The sequence below is a fragment of the Diadema setosum genome, chromosome 22, assembly GCF_964275005.1.
Source record: "Diadema setosum chromosome 22, eeDiaSeto1, whole genome shotgun sequence".
NCBI classification, from domain to species: domain Eukaryota; kingdom Metazoa; phylum Echinodermata; class Echinoidea; order Diadematoida; family Diadematidae; genus Diadema; species Diadema setosum.
In genome coordinates, this window is record NC_092706.1 from 20,862,357 (window position 1) to 20,888,277 (window position 25,921).

General features: G+C 37.5%; 1 protein-coding gene across 1 annotated transcript in view; it reads left to right on the top strand.

Annotated features, from left to right (window-relative positions):
- LOC140245204 (uncharacterized) overlaps window positions 1–25,921 on the top strand; it is a 315,944-nt gene that overhangs the window by 273,600 nt on the left and 16,423 nt on the right. Inside the window, exons 17-30 of the mRNA XM_072324793.1 lie at window positions 8,678–8,869; window positions 12,320–12,455; window positions 13,805–14,039; window positions 15,241–15,294; window positions 16,769–17,069; window positions 17,674–17,840; window positions 18,726–18,890; window positions 19,694–19,830; window positions 20,493–20,646; window positions 21,620–21,765; window positions 22,105–22,320; window positions 22,987–23,085; window positions 23,752–23,860; window positions 25,547–25,585. Of these exons, the coding sequence (XP_072180894.1) occupies window positions 8,678–8,869; window positions 12,320–12,455; window positions 13,805–14,039; window positions 15,241–15,294; window positions 16,769–17,069; window positions 17,674–17,840; window positions 18,726–18,890; window positions 19,694–19,830; window positions 20,493–20,646; window positions 21,620–21,765; window positions 22,105–22,320; window positions 22,987–23,085; window positions 23,752–23,860; window positions 25,547–25,585 (2,150 nt within the window). The remainder of the gene's footprint in view (window positions 1–8,677; window positions 8,870–12,319; window positions 12,456–13,804; window positions 14,040–15,240; window positions 15,295–16,768; window positions 17,070–17,673; window positions 17,841–18,725; window positions 18,891–19,693; window positions 19,831–20,492; window positions 20,647–21,619; window positions 21,766–22,104; window positions 22,321–22,986; window positions 23,086–23,751; window positions 23,861–25,546; window positions 25,586–25,921) is intronic.

The following is a 25,921-nucleotide window of genomic DNA, read 5'->3' on the forward strand; positions in this document are numbered from 1 at the left end:
TTTTAATTACCTTTCTTATGCTTGTTTATTCAAGTTTTCAATATATATCCTGTTGCAGATATGTATGATTCAATGATGGTTTGATTACAAATGATTTACAGTATGTCCTCGGGATCGAGAATACACAAATTAACCTTCATATCTAGTGTCTATAAAAATCTCTCAAGTGGTGATAGAGAGCAATATATTCTTCACAGCAGCAAATGCTATGAAACATAAAACTGTGGATCATGACAAAGGAAAGAGGGAGTATTATACAGTTACACATGTGGAACTGTATTTTATGTGAAAGTGTTTTTATCCGGTCTGCACTGGTTGCTCATCATTCCGTGAAGTGATGAAACCTGTCCCTCATGTTCCATCTTCACACTTCTGCAAAAGAGGTTTGCAAACCGTAATGCCAGTCAACCCTGGAGCGCTATTTAATCATCACTCCCTCGCTCCCAGAAGCCGTGTAAGTGGATGCAGGTACAACTTCTGTGTTTTTTTTTTTTGCTCTCTTATATATCGAGACAACTTTCACAGGGTGGAGAGGGGGAGGGGGATGCAGCTGTCCCCATCTTACACCCATCCAAGTTGTTATAAGATTCTCACCTCATCTCACCTTCCGGAAGCAAAATTCATCACCCCACTTAATACATCTAGGCTACATGATGTGTATTCATTCCTGTGAGCTTGCTTGCCTCTTCCCAAGTCACCACTGCATAACCCTTTCATTTTTTTTTTTTTTTTATTCACAAATTCTTCTCAACTTGATAGCAGGTATTTAATTCATTGGATTGCTTTATATACAGCTCGTAGGATTTATATGCTAACAGTCAGAAAGCAGACGTTGGTAATGGTAATATTTTAACCCATAGCCCACATGACCCTGGTGGTTTTTGTACAAGGTCTAAATTGATTTCTGACTCTGAAATGCAATGGGTTAAGGTATTTTCGACCAAGTGGACTGTTCAATCTTTGCCAGCTAGGAAATCTTAATTACTTTTTTTTTTTTTCACAAAGTACCTCAAACTCTTAAATGTATGATATAGACAAAGTGGGGAAGTTGCTTATCCCCAAAATACCGTGGGAATGGAATCTTATTGTATGGATTCATATTTGCCCATTACTAGTTGATAACGTTATATAATAGTAAATATACTGATATTAAAGAAGTTTAGGATGGTGTCTACTGGCCAAAAGGAATCGGACAGAAGCAACTGTTTTGCATTGAATCAAATGCAATATATTATATATATATATATATATATATATATATATATATATATATATATATATATATATATATATATATATATATGATGAAACACTAGAGAAGATATATGGGGAATTACATTTGTTATTTTGAAGAGAAAGTAATTGCTTAGTTCCACCAGCACTTAAAGTCTTGGAACTTGTTGATTGTAAATTATCTTTCAACAAAACCTTGCCTTCTCACTTTTGCCATACTGTTTGCTATACTAAATACTTCCAGTAGGATCATAGCAAAATGAAATTGGAATATTGTGTTATTTGGTGGGGTGGCCAAACACTTTACATTGTCACAGTCTGTACTAACAACAACATCACATGCTTCAAACAGGCTCTGCTTTATAGAAATTATACCATGTAAAAGCTGGCATCGGCACTAAAAACTCTTGTATGTATCAGAGAGATAAACAGGTCAATCTGCGGAAATGTTTTACTGTGCACATGAAGTAATTTTCAGTATACGTACAGGCTTTCTGTTAGAAAAACTAACCCCAAATTCTGACCCAGAGTTAGGCAGCATCACAGTAAATTCCCTGTAGATCTTCCCAACATTTTGAGGTCATGGCTAGGTCAAGAACATTGAAACAGACTGACTGTTCAGTTTTTCCTATTTCTTGTCTTCTGTCCATTTCCCCTCCCCCAATCCCTGATTGCAAGTTTTCTTGTTATGTTTTTAACAATTTGTTTAAGTGCTGCTTTGTGGATTGTAGAGAAATATATTGTGCAGCATCATCATATTTCCTCCAAATTGAAGAGTGGGCTTTTATGATGTAGGCCAACTCATCATAAACTAGGATCACAGCCTACAAATAAAAAACAAACAAACAAACAAATTAAGCTGCCACATACAGTGTTAGGCCTATACACATAGACAATTTCAGTGGACTAGATTCCAGTGGAAATAAGAAAACACTTATCACTAGTCAAGATGTTGTATGTTCTTGGAAAGAATTATGAATATTCTAATCAGACTCCATACTGTAAAATATCTGCAGAATTTGAGCCTGTAATCTGGTTTCCATCAGGAAATGCTGGAGATAGTTACTGATGAAGCATGTTAGTATTTGAAATATAGGACCTACCAGTACTTGGTCAAGTTGGACTCGGACAAGTTAGTCACTTGTTAGTGACAATGCTCTGTTCTAATTTGAAAGTGAAACCATAAGTAAATGGTCTATCAATCAATCAATGTCCGTGTTACTGGCAGTAGGAGGCAGTCATGATTGCCAGCTTTCTCTAGCTCTTGCTCTGCATTATCTGTAGCGTGGACAGTAGCTTTGATAAAAAACCAGTAAATTCAGCTCTTGATATGTTCAGTTTGGCGGTCTATTGAGATGATTAATCAATGGCAGCCAAATTTCGAAAATTTGGGATACATCACATATTGATTACGTAGTGCACTCCCATTATAACAAACACTGTGACAACAAAGTCTCATTACATAGAAGTAAAGATTCAGGTCCCATAATTATTATCTTTTAAGTTTACATACATTATTAATATTCGGCCATAGCAACATTTTGATATAGTGAAAGAAAACTGCCAGTCCTGAAGACTTTGTTAAAACAGGAGTCGCCCAGCTCTACTCACCCTACTACCATGGGAAAGAAAATTGGTATCGTGGGAGTGTTTATAGACAACATTTGTTTGTTTGTTTGTTTGTTTTTTCTGCTTTGTTGAGTTTTCTTTGCAGAGGGAAATTGTGAAATAGTTGGAGAAAATGTCCTTTGGCATTGATCACGTCCCTTGTCTTCCTCAGTATCACTCAATAAAATGCAAAAGTTCAAGCACCCAATATGCAGTGATATCAGTATTACATGACCTTTGTTATTCAGTTATTCTAGACTGTTCTTTCATTCCGTCCAAAGCTCCACCTAGTCCCATCTCCTAGATTGTCTTTTATTGAAATTCTCGTGTGTGTTTTCTCCTCCTCGAGCTGCAATATTGAATTCTACCCGACAAGTTTTGGTTCTTATGTAAGGATTTGGAGATGAAATTGGTGATACTGGAAGTAGCTATGTATGAAATGGTACAAATACACATAAAGTTCCCAGAAAAGGATAGTAGGCCTTATAAATTATCCACACCCCCTAAAAACAAAGAAAGAGAGAGAAAAAAAGATAACATGATTACCAGGTACTTTGTCAGAAATCTTTTATATTGAGCAGTGTGCCAGACTCATTGTGATTAGTGAGTGAATAACACAAGAGGATGGCCTAGTCCTGCTATGTGTATCAGTTGCCAATTTGAGGAGTAAAGTTCCTCTGTTTTTTTGTTTTTTGTTTTTGTGTGTGTGTTTTGTTTTTTTTTTTGGGGGGGGAGGGTTGTTTTTTGTTTTTTGACAGGGAATAATGATGATTATAAAGCATAAATGACTGTGTACTTGAAGTCTCAAAACTAACAAAAGGAAATAAGTGAAGTAGGCTTGTAATGATGTTTAGTTCATAAAATTAGAAGTTTGCAATCATTAGGAGTTTACACACATTTTGCATTATATGTTCTTATATTTGTAGACGTAATTGAAGCAGTCAGAGATATTTTTCAACGAATCTTGGCGATTCTTTGTACAGGGGAATGTGAAAAGACAGAGCTATAACTTTCTCTTCAACAAGAGTGCATCCCCCCCAAAAAACTTTCACTGCTCAAATTCATGTGTTTCACTGTGTTTATACAAAATTGCCCCCCCCCCCCCCCTTGGTCTTTGGTACATTCCCCATCAACATGGATTCTCATTCAACATACATTCTCCTCCAACAGCCATTCTCCTTGAGCATTCTGAAGCTTGTTCTCAATCTCCATTCCCATCTTCCGACTCGGTGCGTCCGTGTACGGAGGCATCTCAGCCAGTCGAGATTGACCGTTTTCATAAAGCTTGGCATTTCAATTTGCTCGTCTTTCAATCTTCGGGGGACTTCATTCCGGTTCTTTTCCTACTAGGATCTGGGCCGGAGGTGTGTGAGGTGTGAGGGAATGGTGAGCGCTCAGCTCCAGTTCAGTGCACTTTGCCATGGTGTCATCCTTTCACTCTCTACCTTTCTTTTCATTCATTCATTTGTTTGTTCGTTCGTTCGTTCGTTCGTTCATTCGTTTGTTCTCTTGAGATGGCAGGTGCCAATTGGTTAATCTAATCTTGGTTGTGGGGCAGGGAGGGGATTGAGCCTCTTTAGCCCAGATTTATACTTTGACAGCCCAGCCATACCCAGTAGGCCTATACAGCCTATGTAGGTGTGTGATATAATTTGAAAGTGCAATGCATATGTAAAATCACTTTCATATACAGTGAAATTGGGCAAAAGAATACATGTAGCTTAGTGTTCATTTGAATCGGACTGAGAAAAGATTAATTAAGAATTAAGTCATCTTCACTCAGTTTTTTGTGTACGTGCTATGTATGTGATATCTCCAGTGTATCAAATAATCTTCACAATTAATGCATGCATATTTCATGCAGTTGTCCTCAAAGTGAAGAGAAGTAAGGATTTAAGACTTGTATTCTACAATTCTGTAGCACTGTACAGTAATCATGTTTAGAATTATGGAGAAAATATGACCAAGTACATAAACAAATATTAATCAAATATCAGTGTCAGCGTATGGTTGTAATTGTATAGTGTATGGATCATTGCGGATGAGCATGGCTTCATTTGACACGTGTAGTTAAATCAATTCCATATTTCCAGGTTGAGATGATTGTTCAGGAATTTGTATTATTGTTAATTCCGGTAAATATGTTTGGTTCTTTGTTTATGTGTTGCATTTGTGTTATATTCATCATTCATTATCACTTTTTTTTTTTTACTCTCTTCCACCTTCCCACTCACATACCATCACCTTCCGGCATCATTCGATAATAAAACATTGGGCAACTGTGGCACTTTGGAAACTAACTGTAACTTTCAGGCGGTTGATTCCCAGTGAAGTGGAGACAGTAATAACAATAGATACAGGCACCGACAATTTACTCAAAATGAAATCAAGTGACATCACCCCCAGGTGTTCTCATCAGTCAAATTCCAAAGAATCAATCAACCTTTATAGTGAATCCCTTCAATACCCCTGCAGTAGATTAAACATCCAAAAAGCCAAACTTTGTTGTTGTTGTTATTGCATAGCAAATAGATGACTCTTTTCCCAAAAGTATGACTCCACTCTGACAATGTTTTAATCCTGTCAAGCAGAATGTTTCGACAGAACTCTACACATCAAAAATGTACAGGCCTTCTGTTGTACACAGTGCATATTTCCTTTTCAAAGGAAAGTTTGCATAGTATCTCTTTCTTCACAAATACAGATGAGTGAGCAAGGTGTTGGTAGTGACATGAAATTGCTTTTAATGGGATTAAGGTCTTTCAACATATGCTTATAGTCAAATAAAGAAGCAATCTAACTAAATAAAAAAAAAAAAACAAAGTTACAGAAACCTAGAGACAAAAAATAAAACAAGACAAACAATGTGGTGATGAGCAATCTGGAAAAATGTTCACAGGCTTTTAAAAAGTTGCTTTATCCTGCCATCCTTTCTTCACTTTACCTTTTCCTTTCTGTGAGTGTGTGTGTATGCGTTGTGTGTATGAGTGTGTTTTGTTTTGTTTTGTCTTTAGCATTGTTTTATTCTTGAACTATGAAAGTTCACTGGAACAAGATCATGTCTGGTCGATGTGCATCATTTCAAAAATGGCGAGCCATGTGACGCTGTGACTTATTACCGCAGCCCCCAAGAGTACCCACAGGACATTTACGACAACTGATGAATGACACTTCTGAGTGTCGGCTCTTTCAAAGAATGAAGCCCTGCCAAGGGCGTATGTGTTTGATTGGGGGGGGGGGGGATGGAGAGACCAAGACAATAGTATGCAAACATCTTGTGGTTAATGATACAGAGATTGACAACAAGTTGGACTTTTCTGATAAGGTACCACAATATTTCTTGTCTGCTGTTGTAACCAGGGGAACCTGCGGATTACACCTAAACATTTCACAATGCCCAGCCACAAAGGGTAATTCTTCTATTGCAGGAGCGTGCCTCACACTGTGCTTTTAAATTCAATCCTGAACAAAGTTATGATTTATGGTCTCCAACCCCATTGAGCATTTGGGCACCAATATAAAGATTGACTCTTGACTTAACAGTTTAATGTCATCTTTTTTTTCTCTCATTTTTGCTCTGAATTTAAATCCACTGTTGCATTTCAGTGTTTGAACTCATCAAAACCACCTTCAGGGAAAGAGCTCAAATCTGAAAGTGAGTTTTCTGAATGAAGATGAAAGAGCTTGTAAAAATTTTATCTCATTGAAGTTCAAATCTTTCCCTTTTTGTTGCAGTCAGCTGCACAATTTGTGAAGCTATTTTTACGGGGATGGTTGCAAAACAGATGTGTTGTGCAGTGGTAATGTAAGAAGTATACAAGCACTCATGCACACACACACAAACACACCGGCAACAAATGAACAATAATGTTAAAACCAAGTCAGATTAAGGAAAAGGGGAGATTTGTCTTCCTAACTTTTCACTTGTCTTGCTTATTGGCACATTAAAAGTTACCCTATACAAATGTATTTCATGATGTGCTCTTACACCAGACATTAACTTGTTTCTGTAGCTAAGTTTGAATTTATGGCACTGTTATTAAGGAAGTGGCTGCCCTGGAGTTTGCTTGTTAGATATTTGTGCAGTCTCGGAAAGAGACGTGATGTCACAAACTAGACAGATACAGTCATTGTGTTTGCATTGTGCTCAGATAGTCTTTGTAGTGTCGCAATGCTTCAATTACTTTATTCAAAGATGTAAGCTCTAGTGTTTGAGGTCTCCATTAATTGTGGTTTGTCGCATTTGACGCATCTGTGATGAATTTGATATCCCATCAATACTTGAGATAAACTTCCTATTTTCTTTTATAGGAATGTAATGTGGTAACTAGTTGATCATAAACCTTTGAGTTTTCTGATTGTGGAAAAGCTGGGTTGTGCAGTGTGAGTGTGTTATCAACTACAAGCAAAGACACAAAGGCTCTACTTATACATCTTTGCTTGTCACTTTCGAGGAATGAAATTACAAATGGCCCATACCTATTCGCTGCCTTTCCTGTTTACAACCACAGATACATTTGTACGTTGATACTTTAAGTCATGTACTCACAAGAACTACAACAACAACCTTTTATACCATTCACACCAGCAACAATGAGTCAAAAAGTTGATGTTTTGTGCCAATATGCTGCAAGTGATCCAGTACCAACATGATGGAACATCTTTACTTTGCTCATCTGTGTTCACCTGTTTTCATTGTTTTTGTTATTCAGTGACATCAAGATGTGTCCATTTTTGTTTGTTTTCTTTTGTCTTGTTTTGCTTAGTTCTCTTGTCTTTGTTGTTTGTTTTCTTTTGTTTTGTTTGCTATGGTTTGGTCTGGGTTTGATGATCTGTTCACACAGCGGGCAGGTGTGTTGTACAGGTATCACGTACCAGAATTACATTTGTGAATTCAAGTTAGTGGCACAAGTTCTCTTGGTGCCCCATTATAGCTGGCCAGTATTAGTGGCTTCCTTTCACCCTTGGTTATATCTGTAACACTTCTGGTAGTAGTGATAAGCCCCTTCAAAGGGATGTCTGTACTATTAGCAGCTCTGATAAATCAGATTTTCTCATCTAAGTTAAATAGGGGTGGGAATTAGAGGGGGAGGGGGAGGGGAGGCTGGGGGAGGGGTGGAGGGAAAGGTTGGGGGAGGGGGAGAGGGAAAAGTAGAATCTTCAACGTAATCATTTTTGTCATGTCTTGTTGCTGAGATAGGTTGTTCTGTAGGGGTCAATCTCAGGACATCAGACGGACAGATTTAAAATCCAGTCCAGCAAAACCCTAGCTCCTTGTTCAGTGGAAAGAAACCATTCTGTCTGTTATAGCTTTTGCCACATATGCAGGTGAAATTACCTGCATTTGGTAGCAAAAACAAAAACAATAACATAAGATTACCCAAGCATATGCTAGCAGCTGAAGATCATTGTTGGACTCTTGGCAATAATTATGTGAACGTGTGTCATGATCATACATGTATGTCTGTTTTACCCCCCTATTTATCGATATGTATTTGTTTTTATTCTTTAATCTATTTCATAATTTGATTGACCTCGTCAAAATTCCATTTCACATCATTTGAAGTTCATTGTTGCAGCTGCAATGAATTCCACAAAGTGTACACTTTGATGTGTTTCATTCAATTGGAAAATTTCTGGTAAGCCTGTTGCCAGTTGTACAGAGTTTACAGGAAGCTACAAAATGACAGTAGCAATTTATTTGTCTACTTGATGTGAGTACGTAAGTACAATTCGATGCCTTTCGATTGTACATTGATATTTACCTCAACAATGCATTGGTTCAGTCTTGAAATAAACTAAAGTGGAATCCCATTTTCATTTCCTCATTCAACAGAAACAAGACCCAGCCGGTCAGTATTGCGGTCGATGAGCCATTATTTTCAACGCCGAAGAAGCAGCCGTCGTCGCGATCCCTGCGAGCCCAGGATCCGGACCGCTTCAAGACCCAGCCAGTGACCCCGGACGAGCTGGCCCAGGTGCGACTGATGATGGAGCCGGTCAAGACGGCAGCTTCCATCCAAGACAGGTATTGACTCGTTTCTGTGCTTATGTAAGAGCCGACTTTATACAACACATATAGCTATCTGATTGGTCCATTTGCTCATCACGTGACATGAAGGTAAAAGTACCATTGCATGCTGTGGCTGTCAGCCTTGCAATTTTGTTGTTTTCGCAAAAAATTGCATGGCTGACATCACCAATTTCTGTTTACGCCCGTGTGAAACTCAAGATCGACTCGTAGTTTTTGTTCCATTGCATGGCTCTGATGTCATAATAGACGAACCTTTGCCATGTGCATTCTATTACTCATTCTGTAAACAATTTTTCAATCAATTAAGGTAACTGTGACTGTGCTACTCATTCATCTTTTATGGAAAATGGTTGCCATTTCTGTTCTATTATTCAAGAATCTGTGTGGACCACATATGTTGATGTCTGAGGTGTTGTATAACAAATAGTGTATGGTCTTTACCAATTGTGCAGTGGAACAAGATTTCACACAACGTGAAAGATGAGGACTGTGCTCTATTCAACTCAGCCTCGCCTCATTGAATGGAGTGCCCCTATCTTTCCCTCGTGTGAAATCTTGTACCATCGCACTTGTGACCATTCAATATTTGAAGAGTTTGTTCGCAAAAACCGATAAGTCCATATTTGCCAAATGGAGATATTTGCGATTAAAGGTCAAGAAAAATAAAGAGAATAATAAGAAATTTTTTGCTTCTTTTGACCATAACTTTAAAAATGTACCTTTATATGTAGTGACCAATATATCATTTAAAAGGTATTATTTTGTACTTTATAAGAGAGACCATCCTTCAAAATCTTTAAAAAATGGACTTATCGGTTTTTGCAAACAAACTCTTCATTTGTACATTAACCCTTTACCTGCCCAGGCACTTACATTGTATCTAACTTCAGCCAAACTTTGTCGTCAGCATTCAGTCATCCATCCAAACTTGACCTTAGTGGTAGATTAGCACATTCACTCAGGTTTAACAATGTATCAACAGTAGGGATTAGGGGATTAGGTAATCTCTATTATCTAGATATTAGTTTTCACACATATGTGCCTTATCGGCAGAGGAAGTTACTCAAAGGTGCATGTGTGCCAGTCAGCAAAGAAAGCACATTAAGAGGTAAGGGGAGTCATGAATGTTTTTTTACATTCAGTATCAGAGAAGAAGTATTTGATTGGACTGTATTATATCTCTTACAAGTAGTCTCATCTGTATGGGATTATCTTGTTTGATTTCACCATAAGCTGCATTTCTCTTTCCTGCAAAACTGCCATCTTATTCAATCAAAATGCAATTAAAACTCTTACTTATTTTCTCTCTTTCTTTCTTGTTGTATCCCAATAATACTGAAATTTGGCTGGAAGATGCAAGATAATTATATGGGCTATGATCATGCACTATCTTTATTTCAATGTGTCCAGTGCAAAAGTTGGCAATGTCTCTCCAAGTGTACACTTACAATAGCTACCAATTCTTTGTGTTTTGCATGAAGGCATTCAGTTGATTCAAGATAGTGAGGTGTGCTAGTATACCATTGCCACCGTAATTTGATAGAGTCAGTGATATCACAATAGAAGGTGTGTGTACTGTACTTCTCATCACAATAGGGCCTACCTTGCAATATCCCAACGTCATGCATAATTGGTCCTGTTCATGCATTGTACCCTCAAGTTAATGAGGCAATAAGGGGGATTTTTCTCCTTCATGCAAAAAGAGTTCAAGAAATCTTATTGAAAATTTGAATGTTTGAATGGTTATTTGGAATCAAATATATTGTCATTTATTTTATTTTTTACAGGAACACATTTTGTATGACTGCTGTAGTGTTTGGGTTTCATACTGCCGGGTATTTTTGTTTTCATATTGTATTTCTGTTTTGAAGTGTTATGTTTTGCTTTAGTCACTACTGTTATTAAATCATGTAGTTTTGACTGTTTTGGAATGTCTTTTTATAGTAGCAAAAATCACAGACATTGTATTTCATAAATAGCCAATAGACTGTTAGGTAGACACATAATTCGTGAACATGCATATCTTTTTTTTTTCTTCTAAGAATCATGTTTTTAACTGAGAGTGAACAGTAAACTTGTATATATTATTCTTTTTTGTGTGTGTGTGATTTCTTCTGATTTTTTATGCTTTTAAGAGATAATGCTGTTCTAACTGTTCAACTTCTGACCATGACAGTTTAGCAGTTATCAGAGACTCCAATTGTTTTTTGCTGGTACAATAAAATACCTAACAAGCACAGAAGCTAACATTGGTCATGGTTCTGTTGAATGCATGTATTCATAGGCATTGAGTAGTAAATGTCTTGTTGGTAATAGATACAGTGATATTGGCCTGTAGTTAATTTGTATTGTACTTGAAGAGTTTGTTTGCAAAAACCGATAAGTCCATTTTTGAAGATTTTGAAGTGTGGCCTCTGTCATAAAGTACAAAATAATACCTTTTAAATGATATATTGGTCACTACATATAAAGGTATATTTTTGAAGTTATGGTCAAAAGAAGCAAAAATTTTCTATTATTCTCTTTATTTTTCTTGACCTTTAATTGCAAATATCTCCATTTGGCAAAAATGGACTTATCGGTTTTTGCAAACAAACTGTTCACTTCTTCAGCATCATGTGCAGACTGCACTTTTGTGGTTTCTTGCTTCCATCAATTCTTGGAACAAACAAACCATAGTGAGGACATTTGTGTCTCTGTGTGTGTCTGTGTATGACCACTGAGGTCATAGCGAGGTCAGAACACACAGTGCACACCGTCATTACTTGTATGTTACTGTATTTATGAATGACTGTTTTGTTGGTCATTTCCAGTTTACTGCTTTCAATTCCTTGCATTAGTCACAGGGAATTAGCAAGAGATTAAACAGAGAGTCTGGAAGGCATGCTAAGGCCTCCTTTAATCCCCTTTCCACATGGAATGCCTCATTAGTAATCATTAGTTTTAAGAGAGGAAGCAGATATTCACACTGCATAGGCTTGGTAAGTCATCAGCAACAGAGTCAGGAAATGCAGTGGGTTTGAGTTCTATGTTTGGCACATCTGTGATTTAAGTTCCCAAGTTGATGAAGATGTTGAGATTGGTTTTGGTTATATGATGAATGAATATTTAGATCAGCTCATAATCTTTGCAAATATAGGAACCTACGTTGTAAACATTTTGGAATTAATGAATCAAAGTCCAAATACAGTTTTTCCATTTTAAAGGGTATGATGTAGACCCAGTATGATTTTAAAAGCCATGCTGACCTTTTACACATACTACATATACATCAAGGGTTACAGCTCGTACCCGGTAAACATCGTTTTGATTCATTTTCCCCAATGCAGTAATTGTTTGCGTGCCCTAGTAATTGTTCTAGATCTACTAAGTGCTGTCTTACCTTGCAGTTTTCATATCACTCAGCTGTGTATCTTTTCTTTTCATATGATTTCTTTTGTGCAGGTTATTTGCTCTGCAGAAAAGTGGTGAGGAAGACTGGAAAAAGAGAATAAGCAAATATGAAGATTCGCCCAAGTCAGGCCTGAAAGAACGACTTAACCAGCTCAACCACAACAGCAAATTCCAGAAGAATAATGAGGTAAGGGGATTCCGTTCCAGGTTCATTGCATTGGTGACTCAAGAATGGGGGGGGGGGGAATCAGAGATGGAAAAAGGAGAGAAACTGAATGAATGGTTTATAGTGTTTGTATTATCATTGAAGTGCAACAGTTGTGGTTTTATAATTGAGCAGACGCTTGGAGAGAGAATACATGTAGGTATGTAATTCCTTCTCAGTTGTGACGGAAATGGCTTAGGAAGGCTTAGCATTTTTTTTTTTTTTTTTTTTTGGGGGGGGGGAGGGTGGGGTTGTTTTGTTTTGCTTTGTTTTGTTTTGTTTTTCTTAAACTACACAACTTATTATGCAGTAAACTAAAATCACCTACAATGTATCATGAACATTCACACCAGCTATTAATATTAACATGATCTCCCCCACCTCCCCCCCCCCCCCCCACAAGACTGCTGCATCAACCTGTCTTAATGGCATATTTAACTATAGAACCACTGGAAATTATCTGTAAGTTAGAAATGGGCTCACTTTTGCACCTGTCTTGGTAAATGGTATTGACATAGCCCAGCACCCACAGAGTATTCAAGATTCTATGTTCTGCAATGTTGTGTTACTTCCCACACAAGAACAGTGCCAGTTACCAGTTGCAGCATTAAACCTGTTCATGATGGACTGGTTTTCCTTTAACATACATGTGCCATATTATGATATACCCCAGTCAGAGAATACTCAGGACTAGCCTTCACTGGGTATAAAACAAATGCTCTCCTGCATGATTAAACATTCCTTCCAACAGAAGAAGATAGTGTGATCTCTGGCAGCCAGCCTAGTCCAGCTTCTCACAGACTTCAGCCAGCTTTCCCAGGATCTAGTGATTTTGCCAGTTTCATAAAACAAATAGGCACCCCTGCATAATGCTTCTTCCACCATAGGAGTATGAAATCATTTTATAAAACAAATTATGCACTCCTGCATAATGCTTCTTCCATCACAGGAAGATAATGACATCCTCAGCAGCCAATCCAGCATCTCTGAGAGACTTCAGCTTCTCCAGGATCTAGTGATCTTGTCACTTTCATAAAACAAATATGCACCCCTATATAATGCTTCTTCCACCATAGGATGATCACATCATTTTATAAAACAAATATGCTCTCCCTTATAATCAATATCCTTTCCAACACAGGAAGATAATGTGATCCATTGGCAGCCAGTCCAGCATCTCACAGAGACTTCAGCTCCCCGAAGATCTAGTGATCTTGTCAGTTCAATCAAACAAATGTGCACCCCTGTATAATGCTTCTTCCACCATAGGAGAATGACATAATTTTATAAAACAAATGATGCACTCCTGCATAATACTTCTTCCATCACAGGAAGATGATGTCATCCTTGGCAGCCAGTCCAGCATCTCACAAAGACTACAGCTCCTCCAGGAAAATGAGACGACGTGGAAGAAGCGTGTTGAGGAGAAGGACGTCGACCGCTTCACAGTGACAGGCAAACTGAAGCAGGCCGGCAAGGTAACGGCAGATGAGGCAGAGACCAAGCCGCAGACGCACCTCCGGCGCTCCACCAGCAACCGCAAGCCACGAGCAGGTTCATTCCGAAGTGAGTCAAGTCTTTCTTGAGTGATCTGTGTTTAATTTTCTTTTTTGTTAGCATGGTCTTAACTTTGGAAATTTTAAGTTGATTTTCTACAGTTTATTAAAAACGAGTGATTAAAAATCTGTTGATAGACTTCTAGAAATGTGCAAGTGCACAGTTTATTTTACAGATGCCTATATACATTGTGTGCTTCCAATTTATTCTGTATCAAGTTATGGAATGGAAAGGAAGAAAGGCAGAAAAAATGAGATGAAATAGTGCTGTAATGATTTACAGTTGGAAAGAAATGTACCACATGCAATGACATGTTGTGCAATGCACTTGTGAAAAAATCATAACAGGATGTAATTCCTCAATTAAAACAGATTATCCAAGCCTGTCTATTTCTTGTATACTTTTTAAATCTAGATTTTTAATTGTTGGTATCTCTCTCTGTGTTGAAATGTAAATTGCATCATTTTCTTTGGTATATATATTTGTTTCTACTGGTAATTGATAACAAACTTATGCTGCATGTGATACCAAAGTGTGTGCCTGAAAATTGCAGAATTGCTTTGAGAAGAATGAACTTTGACTTGAAAAGAATGTGCAAAGTCAGAAAAAAAGCAAGTTGATTTCTGTGTGTGCGGTTCTCTACATTAGTGATTGGTTAGTTAAGGTAACATTTGTTCAAAATATTTTCACTTTTTTTTTATTTTGCTTCGCAGTACTGTATTTGAAAGGTACAAGACCAAATTTTGGTGTTTGTGGAGAAATAAGTTTTCAAAGGGCAAGTTGTTGATCATGCTGATTTAGAAGAAGGGGACATACTAGATTATATTTCTCGATGCTATCAAGTTTTGATTTTAACAGGATTTCATAAAATTGTGGTAGAGTGCATTCCCATTGTAATGGAGCACGGTTACAGCAAAACTTTGTCCCAACAAAGTGAAAAGAAAATATTATCCATATATGTGTAAATACTGTATTTGTTCAGCTATAGCAAAATTTCGATATAACGAAAGAAAACTGACAGTTTGAGGACTTTTTAGGAATGGGAGTCGCATGTACTCAGTAAGCGGTCATTCTCAAACAGCGAACTGACATACAGCACACGTTGTTGTGCAAGGCATGTTTGACTAATTTGAACTTGTAGATATAGTGATTGATGTTGCCTGCTAACATTCGTCTGTACGACAAACGTTCTGCCACCTCTTCCTCGTAGTTACCATCAAGAGAACGGACAGTGATGGCAGCTTGAAGAGTGACGACCCGTCATGTGAGTTTTTCGGCCAGGCCAAGACAGTTAATGGACAAGAACTATCTAATCTCATGCCTTCTTTTCCTTGTTTTATCTCTTGATCTTTTCTCACTGCTTGACAATATTCTTGCTGTGTGGGGATAGCGACTTTAATTTGTGCTGTGTGCCTCTAGCTTTGTCTTGCCAGCCAAATGTAAAATGGAATGAAATTGAATTGTAAATTTGTTGATAAATGACCATTTCATCGTAGTGTTTAGCATGAAACTATGTGAATGCCATTTTGTAAATTAAAATCTGAAATTCGTCAATTTGATCATTGCATCATCATTTAACATCTCAATAAATACCGAAAATTATCTTATTATATGTCAAAATACACTTAAATCTCATATTCCTGCAATGTCCTCATGACTATTTCATATCTTATCTCTCTACAACATATTATTATTATTATTATTTTTATTTTTATTTATTTATTCTTTTTTATTCGACCAGGTAAAGAATATGGGATACATATGTGACCCGCTACAACAAAATGGTCCTAAAGTCGCGCACGGTCGGAGCCGTGAAAATCGAGTTTGAAGTTAGAGCATCAAAATTGGTCAAAACTTACGATTTTCTGAATTTGACATATTATTAGAGTCTGACATGTCTTCTATCATCTGTTGAAATTTTGAAGCAAAATGATCAAAGGAAAGACCAAAAAATAGCGTTTTTTCTGGGCGATGTTTTTTTGGCGTTTCAAGGAAGCAGAAACTGGTTCGAACATTTGGATTGAGCGCCACACATAGGCTCCGCCCCTAACAATGACCTGAGTGATCTCATTGGTCAGTTTGCTGCTTGCCGCTAACCGAAGCGTGAAGCTCGCACACTGCCCAGTCGACTGGTGTGTGCGGGCGGGTTGCGCTATGCCTAGCCGCTTCTCCTGACATCCTGGTCACTGATTGGTCGGTGAGGAGACCGCCGATGCTGTGCTTGAATAAGCATTTCGGGGGTTGCTAGGGCTTAACTTCTATTGTCCGGAGGTGAATACTGACTTGCGTGTCTCTTGATTGTGATTGCGTCGCAAGGAGAACTTTTAGGGCGCTTTTCTCGAAACAGTGATTTCCAAAACGTCTTGACATGCTCTCTTTTAAACATCGATATCTCCGCAGCCGATGATTTTTATAAGACGTGTTATATATCAATTTAAAGCAGAAAGATTAGGGAATTGTGTCATGCAATTTTCAAATAATCGACCTCGCCCGACTTTAGGATCATTTTGTTGTAGCGGGTCACATATTGATATTTGATAACAAAATCATTTACGAGAGATATGTTTTAAGGCTAACTACATAATTGTAATTTTGAATGTGCTTTGCTTCCCATGTTGCCTATATTAATACTTATTCAGCTGAATATACCATATTGATTTCCTCAGAAATCATGATGTTAGAGTGACGTGTGTGATACTTGCCGCTAATACATCTAAATCAACAATGTTTCTCTACAGCGAAACACGAGAATGGGACCGACACAACAGGGAGCGGGTTAACAACAACTACCACGGAGTCGGAGGACTCGGAGCCAGACTACCGCGTCGTCAAGACGACGGTGAGGGTGATGAAGCCAGATGATGAGGGATTCACAGATTTCTTTGCCAGTTCCTCCACATACACCGAGGAGTCAGTGACTGTGACTTCGACGCCGACGACCTCGCAACCGAAGTCGGTGAAGAAGACGGAGAAGACGAAGGAGACCCTCAAGGTGAATGTGTCTGACTTTGATGCACTGACGGAAGGAACAGGGTCAAGGTGAGATTTTTGAGAGACCTTTCAGAGGCTGTAGTCCAGCAACAGGTTGAGTTGGTGGGAAATCGTGCATTACATTATTGTGCAAAACAATTACACCCTTTAAAGTGCTGTATTCGTTGAGATTTACTTTACATTCTGTAGAAGCTGAGGTACCATTGATCCATGATCTCCAACATACACATACATTTAAAAAAAAAAGTTACAGGGCACCGGGAATATTCCTGATCCTGAATTCAACCACCCTCAAAATTGTCTCAGAACTATGATTCAGGGATGAGAAGTGAATGAGTTTTTTTTTTCCTTTTTTTTTTCCATTTTTGTTCTTTTTAAATGATCATTTATAATGTTTTTTATTTTGTGCTTCTGCCACAGTGTCACCGGAGGCACTAATTTTTTTTTTTTTTTTTTTTTTTTTTAATGTAGCCCTATAAATTATAATATTTTGTGCATGGCTGTACATTCAAATAAACTGAATCTGTGGAAATAACAATATGAATTGTCACTTCAAAACATTCAACATAAGAAAGAAGTACTGTAGATAGTATAAATACTTTGAACTCTTTTTCCTTGTATGTGCTACCTTGCACTGTCCTATTCCACACAGCCTGGGCATGGTGGCAGCACATCGGCGATCATTAAGACCAGCAAGAAGGACCAGGCCCACAACCAACCCACTCAGGGCCATGAAATCCAGACCCAACATTGTCTCAGAGTATACAGAGGAGAGGGTAGAACTGCCTGAAGTGGAGACCAAAAAGTCAAAGTCAGAAGGTGTGTACTATGCAGTATGCTTCAAGGACATATGATAATCCATCTCTCTCATCTCTTTCTCCCTCTCTGTCTACCTACCTATCTACTTATCTGTCTACCTATCTACCTATCTATCTATCCACCTGTCTATCTACCTATCTATCTATCCACCTATCTATCTACCTATCTATCTATCTATCTATCTGTCTATCTGTCTATCTATCTATCTATCTATCTATCTATCTATCTATCTATCTATCTATCTATCCATTTACATCTATCTATCTATCTATCTATCTATCTATCTATCTATCTACCTATCTATCTATCTGTAATAATGATAATAGTTGATGCTTTTATTGTGCCTTTTCCACTGGATACAAAGCACTAAATTCTGCCTATCTATCTATCTATCTATCTATCTATCTATCTATCTACCCATCTATGTATATATCTACCTACCTATCTATCTATCTATCTATCTATTTATCTACCTGTCTAATGATCTTTCTATATATTTTTCTATCTCTCTACATATCTATCCATCTGTCTTTCTACTTATCTATCTGTCTATCTTTATTTCTCTTATTCTCTGTGCACATTCAAATTAAGAGGAGAAGGAAAATGAGGAAATATTTTATTTTTTTAATGATTACAGAAGGAGAAGTACACGTATGTCAGTGTATTTTCCTGTTCTGAAAGGATTACTGATAGTAGCCAAGCCAGAGACTACACAAAACTTTGTTTGAATGAAGGTGATATACGTTCATCTTTAGGCCCATTACTGGTAGACAAAAACAATTTTCAGCGTGAGTCTGTGTGCAAGACGCCAGTGAAACAGCATCTCAGTTGCAGTCATAAGTGCGCCATTAACTTCTGTGTATTAAAACCCCACCTTGTTTGCAGCACAAAAGGAAAAGGCGAGTAGGACGGCACGGGCCGGCCTGGCCAGCAAAGAGGACATCGCTCAGGGCAAGACCAAGCTGACCACGGTCAAGGATGTGAGGGACATGGGGGGCAGCCTCTCTGAGCTGCTACCTTACAAGGACCTCATGCTCATTCAGGTCAAAGGTCAGTTAGTTGAATGTCTTCATAGTTTTTAAAGATGCATGCCTTTCTGATTAGTACAGTGAACCCTCGTAGATTGTGATCTTCAATAGTGTACGCAGTGTTTGGCGAATGTCAGCCATGAGAACTTGCAAACTAAGGTTTAGGGTTTAAGTGCACAAAAGTATGGTTTTATTGTTTTTTTCTCTCTCTTTTTAGAGAGTAAGACATCATAAGTTAACTTCATAATGGAATGCCAGTTGGGTATCAAAGAGGCATTGTTATGCATGTAAAAATGCAGAATATTGAGAACAGGTTGTAAAAAAAAAATGCAGCTTTTTATGAGCAATGCCACTTGGTATTCACGCTTTGATTAATTAAGAACCCAAGAAATATATTTTTTTTTACTCATATACTTGTTCCCATCACAATGAGTTGCAATTTATACCTAAATTTTTGTGATTGGATGAGATCGCAGTTTTCAAAAAGAGAAATAAAAAAATAATGCTTGTGAAGAAGTAATAATAATAGTAATAATGATGATCATGATGATGATACTACATGTATTACTACTACTTCTACTACGTTGTACTACTACTACTACTAATGATAATTATAATGATAATAATAATAATAATAATAATAATAATGATAATAATAATAATAATAATAATAATAATAATAATAAGAAGAAGAAGAAGAAGAAGAAGAAGAAGAAGAAGAAGAAGAAGAAGAAGAAGAAGAAGAAGAAGAAGAAGAAGAAAAAAATGGCATGTAACCTTAGTTTTGGCTGAATGGTGTATGAATCATTCATGCGTGATCCACAGGTCGACGATTTGTGCAGGTGAGGCTCGTGGAGCCAAAAGTGACATCCCTCAACAGCGGAGACTGCTTCATCCTTGTGATGCCCAACGAGATCTACCTCTGGATCGGAGAGTACGCCAACGTCATTGAGAAGTCCAAGGTAGGCATGTCAGGAGGAAGGAGGATGTCCCATTTTTAGGGGTTTCGTGGGAGGCGAGGGAATGATGAAGAGATGAGATTAAGCTGGATGAGACAATTTCTTCAGGTGTAGATGGACATTTTGGAGCTTGCAGACTTAACTCTTTGAGTGCCAAGGCACTTCTGATAGAGTAATCTGCCAGGCTTTTTAATCAGCATTCAGTATTACAATCTACCCACTCTTGACATTGCGAGGTAGATTAGCAGGCCCACTCCAGCGTAGCAATGTGCCTCAGTCCAACAAGCAGACCATGGTGATGTAATAAGGATGATGATGATTATGTAATCTTTATTCATTGGCAATTAGTTTCTAGACACCTCTGCCAATAGGCAAAGAAAGCATGTCAGGGTGCATACACCAAGCACTGTAAGGGTTAATATAAAATGCCCCTTTGCTAAAATCTGATGAATCAAACAGTAGAAGTTTTTTGAAAGTGATTCCGAATATAACCTTAAAATCATGATATCTATTTGTCAAGTTGCTGTGCACTACTAACAGAACAAAATTTCCAGCTTTGCAACTTTCTGTCTGACTGTGATAGACAGATGGAAATGTGAAAAAAAACACTTCTCAAAGACAATTGCATCTTGTTTCTTTCCTCTGATTACGCCGATGCACCACAGGCATCAGAAATTGCGCAACACATACAGCAAAAGCGAGACCTGGGCTGCAAAGCGCCGACAGTGATAGAGATCCAGGAATCCAAGCAGAAGACATCTCATGCCAGGTTGTGGCAAAAGTTTGCTGAATATCTAGGAGGGGAGGCTAAGTACAGAGGTACATTCTTGTTTGTTTCTTTCTTTCTGTCTTTCTTTCTTTCTTTCTTTCTTTTCAATTGAGATCTACATTGTTGTATACATGTACCTGCTAACTGTTTTCTCGTGATATAAACATTCCTATTTCTGAGGAAAGGAGAAGCCCCATTCAACCTTAAATGTTTCTTTTTAATGTTTTTTGTTGTCAATTTGATGAGAGATTGGTGATAAATCATACTTGTAACTATTTTCTCCCAGTTATTCCTATCTTTGGAATTTTAGGGTTGGAATGTGCAATGTATGTTCATGTATTTAAAGGAACTCTTTTGAATTGTCAGTGTTTATGGTACTTGTGCATTTTAACATATTTTAGTCAACTAATAGTAAGTTGTCTTTTTTTTTTCTGTCCAACTGATTAGGTTTTTGTGCCACAAGAATTTCAGGATGATATGATGCAAGATGTGATTAGGATCTTGTAATGAAATAGGTAGCATGAGAGGACTTCATGTTTATTTTTCTTTATGGCTTGTAATGAAATAAAATACATACTGGTAGTTGTTTGTTGTTGGGGTTTTTTTTTTTCTCTCTCTTTTTTTTGGGGGGGGGGGTTCCTCTAGAGATTATTTTGGAAGTTTTGAATATTTTTGATCAGTTTCCAGAGACAAGGTGAATTCTTAGAAAGATGTACCAGGTACCTCTTATCATTGTTCAACCACACTGTTCCTTGGGCAGATTGCTAAGCAGCCAAGGATACCCGTTGAGGACGAGTCCCGAGTATACTCAGGCAGGTGTCTATGGGAAATGCGTGTTGTAGCAAAATCAGTCCGTCCTCAACGGGTTAAATGTGTTAAAGGAAGTGGATATTCTTCTAATTCAGGGAAATTTCTACTGTAAACATGCAGCAAACAACAGCTGTAGTGAATGAATCCATATTCCATGCTATTTCCTTCTCCGGCATTGTTTGAGAATACTGGTGTGAATCTATTTCAATGCAGATGTCGGAAAACCTGATGAGGATGAACTCCACGAGATCTACATCACAGAGACAAACATGGTCTACAAGGTTGTTGGCGATTCACTAGAACCGTATGAAACGTATTGGGCATCGCCAGGAAAATACAATATGCTGGATACTAATGAGGTAAAACACACTCAACTTCTTTATTTATACCATATTCTTCCTTGTTTTGATCTCAATCCAAATTCTAAGCTGTGAAGTTGCAGAGCTGTATTATCAGTGTTCAATGTTGATTCCATCCAAACTTTGAGCAAAATGTTGGTTAAACAACTCAGCAAGGTGAAACAATACAGTCCCACACATAAGATATTGTGTTACACCAGGAAGAAGTAAGGAGATAGATACACAATTGAAATTTGGGACATCAATTGCTGTATGAGAAGACAACAACAAAATACAATGAGATTTGTTGATTAGAAATTGAACTGATTTAAAGTCTTTCATGATGTTTTCCATGGCCAGGTGTTTGTCTTTGACTTTGGGAGTGAAATCTATGTTTGGAGGGGTAAGTCAGCCTCGAAGAAGAAGAGGAAAGCTGCAGCCCAGCTGGCCCAGTTGCTATGGGAACGGGGCTATGACTACTCAGAGTACGACGTCAACCCAATCCTGCCCAATCAAAAGGACGACACAAAGACTATGGTTGGCAATGAAAGGCCTGAGTGGACGCTCGTGGGAAAGGTAAAGCCTAGCAAAGTAGAGAATTCAGTTGTGTTGCCATTGAGATCTCAGTAGTTTGGGTGATCATTGATTGTAGGTTATGGAGTATGTTTTACTATACAGCAGATTATTAAAAATGAGGAAGATTCATTTGTGCTGTATTGTGTAAGACATTTGTGAGGATAATTTATGTAGAAAGTGTGCAATTATCTGGGGTTTTTTTTGCTGTTGTATTGTAATAATAGCACTATCTCTATGCAATCAAAATGTATTTATGCCCATGCTCAGTAGGTTGCCAGAAGCATTATGTCTTTAGGTGGACCATCTGTATTTTACATGTATTGATAACTGCCAAAGGTCAGACTTTGCCAAAAGAAAATATAAATGGCAAAACAGCAGTTAGCCCATTGAGGACAAGCTGATTTTACTGTAACAAGCATTTCTCTTAGAGACTTGCCCAAGTATACTCAGGACTAGTCTTCACCATTAAAGTTGGTGGCAAACATTCTATTTCATATTTCCAAGTTAGCTTTAATACAATGTAGCTTCAGGAATTACGCATACATATGATAAAGTTACTAAGGCTGAGTAGTACTAGGTTACGTGTAGCACATTCCCCTCCCTCTCCCCATGAAAAAAAGAAAAAGAAAAAGAAAGCGAAGATGAGACTGTTGATTTATTACCTAGGCAACCCAACACATGGAGACGGTACTCTTCAGGCACAAGTTCATCGACTGGCCAAGGGAAACTGTGGCCTCCAAGAATGAACAAGATGAGCAGCAGAAGGTATGGAACGTTATTAGACAAAGAAAGTTTTGTGATGCAACTCTGATGGCTTCAAATCTTTGAATATTATCTGGTGAATTCTACTCGAGTATTTGATTTTATACATAGTCTGGTGAAATGAATGATTAAATGATGTTGTACACACAGGATATTTCTGATTTTACACTAGGAGAAGAGAAGATTGACTTTGATTAGAATATTAAGTATGAAACCCAGCTTTGAGGCATCTTTTTGATTGCTTGAAGAGTCAAGAAAAGATAACATGTCAGTTATTAACTCTCCGTAAAAGAGCATGATTTCCCCCACTATACTCTAATAAATTTTGCTTTAATGCATGTTAAAGATTTAGTATCGAAATATGCAGTAGAGTGATGATTATGGAAATAAACCTTTCAATTTTCCCTATTCTTTTTTTTTTTTTCACCGTGAAGATATAAAGAAGCAAAGGTTCTCTGTGATATGCATGCTATAAAAAGTAATAGTAAGGTGTAGCATGAATATCTTGATCTTCCAGAAATATGCGCACAAGCTTACTATTGACTTTTTGAAGGATGCACACCTTTTGGTATTCACAGTCCAGCTGTCTTTCTAATTTTGAAACATTAGAATAGTTATTGCCATGATGTGCATGTCATTCTGGGTATTTGTGTCTTCTGTCTTGTGTAGAATGAGCAAGCCCCCGAGCTTGTTCCGTTTGATGCTAAGCTGATGATCCAACCGAGCAAGGAAAAGCCACACCTAATACTTGAAGGTACCAACCTCGGTAGAGGAGACGGTAAGTTGAGAAATTTCATTAGTACTGCATGTAAGTGATTATTGATGTTGTTTGAAGTGAAAAAGAAGAAGAATGCCTGTGTTTTTTGAAGCAAAGGAATGTAATCATCCCCGAAACAGAATGCCTGGGAACACAAGAAAATAAAATTTAAAAAATGTATGATTTTGCAACACCTAATATGGCAAAAGTAACCCTGAGTTTCATGTGCATTTGTGTGTTTAATTGATTTTATGACTTTGTCAGAGTACGATATCATCGTAGAGCTAAAGAATTTATTCCTTTTAATCGTTTGACCTGAAGTAAAGATTCTTATCTCGCAACTTGTTGCTGATTGCAATGCATGGTCTTTAGATAATATGAAAACATGCTTTGTGACATCTTTGGAAATTGCAAGGATTATTGTAATGGATTTTGCTTGTTAAAGTAAACATTTGGTTCTTTTTTTTTAACCAAAACAATGGATTCTTCTTTTGTTCTAAAACCAGCTGACATAGTAGCCACACCAGATAAAAGAAAACTGTTGTTTAGTACTCAGTAGGCCTACAGTGATGTGGCATGGGAATACTTATGTTTTACATAGGATTTTGTTTTTCAGTGAGTTTGCTATTAAATGCCTAACTTTTGCATCAGACATCGAAAGTTATTGTGTTACATTTATTGTTCACTGTTACATACAATTGTAGTCCTGTAACAATCACACACACGTGATACATTTCTGTGATTTTTTCAACCATGGGCAAAGTTTCACTGGCCCAAATTTCACCTTTGATGGTGATTTGAGTGTAGCTGTTCACTTGAGCCATTTTTGCATACCATGCAGACTTACATGCATATGTGTGGTTTTTTTTTTTTATTTACTGATTGCTTGATGAAGTTTACCATTTGAAGCATTAGTAATTGGATGAAGAAATAAAAGAAAACTACAAAACGAAAGTGAAATAATAAAGCCCAGAAGAGAAAAAGGGTGTATCCATAAACTCCCTTTTTATAGTCAAAGCAGAGGAAAACACACCTGTCTTGGTGATTATCAAAGCCAGTGTGCTTTGTCTTTGGTGGTTAAGGGAAGACAGAGAGATTGTAAAGTTATTAAAACTTTTCACATAAGATATCAGGAACGAAAACCCAAAGACTGCTCATGGTGGTGTGTTATCTTTCATGATAGCATTTGGAATATTTCAGAAGTGAGTTGTGCACAGATCTGGAGGGAACAGTTTTGATTGATACGATGTTTTGTCAATTTCAGAGGAAAACAGTGAACACACGGTTTCAAAATTGAAATGTAAGACCTGTAGTCTTTTAATAAATCGATTCTTGGTTTTTCACAACTTAATATTTTCACAAAAAGTGGCAGAGCTGCAATGCAAATTAACATTTAACTTGCTGGAAGAAAGTTTGACATTCTTGGATTGGGCAACAGTGAATCTAGCATTGGTGTTTAAAGCCTTCTTTAAGATTTCTACTAATAATTCTCTTTCTTTCCATCATTCTTTTCTCCTCCATCAATTTCTTCTTCGTGTTCTCATCATCTTAATTTTTGTGCATGTTGTATACGGCACAAAAAAAAAAAAACAATGCCACCAAACATACAACTTGTGATCCCCCCTTCTAAACACAAACTGAATGTATTGTGTGTGAACGTATGTATGTTAACCAACGTGTGGCTCGCGGAAACATAACCCTCATCAGGACTGGACGCATCTTATGATATTGAAAGGGATATACCAGGTGACTGTACACTAATTTCTCTTTCCATCACACTCGCATCTCAGTCTTTTCCGTGCTCTAATATCTCGTTCACGTGGCAAACTTCACAAACATATGGTTCAGAATTGATTTCCTTGGCAGACAAAATGGCATGTTCAAATCCATGGAAAGTTCTATCTCTGGATACTGTAAAACCAGAAATATTTGTATGCATCTTAATTTTGCAAATTTTGCGAGAGCTACGATTCACAAAATTAAAATACATGCAAAAGTTCTTGTCTACACTATTGCATTGAAGGCCAGTGGCAATATGCACAAATTTCAGGCCGCAAAAGATTTGTTGGCTCCAGTTCGCGA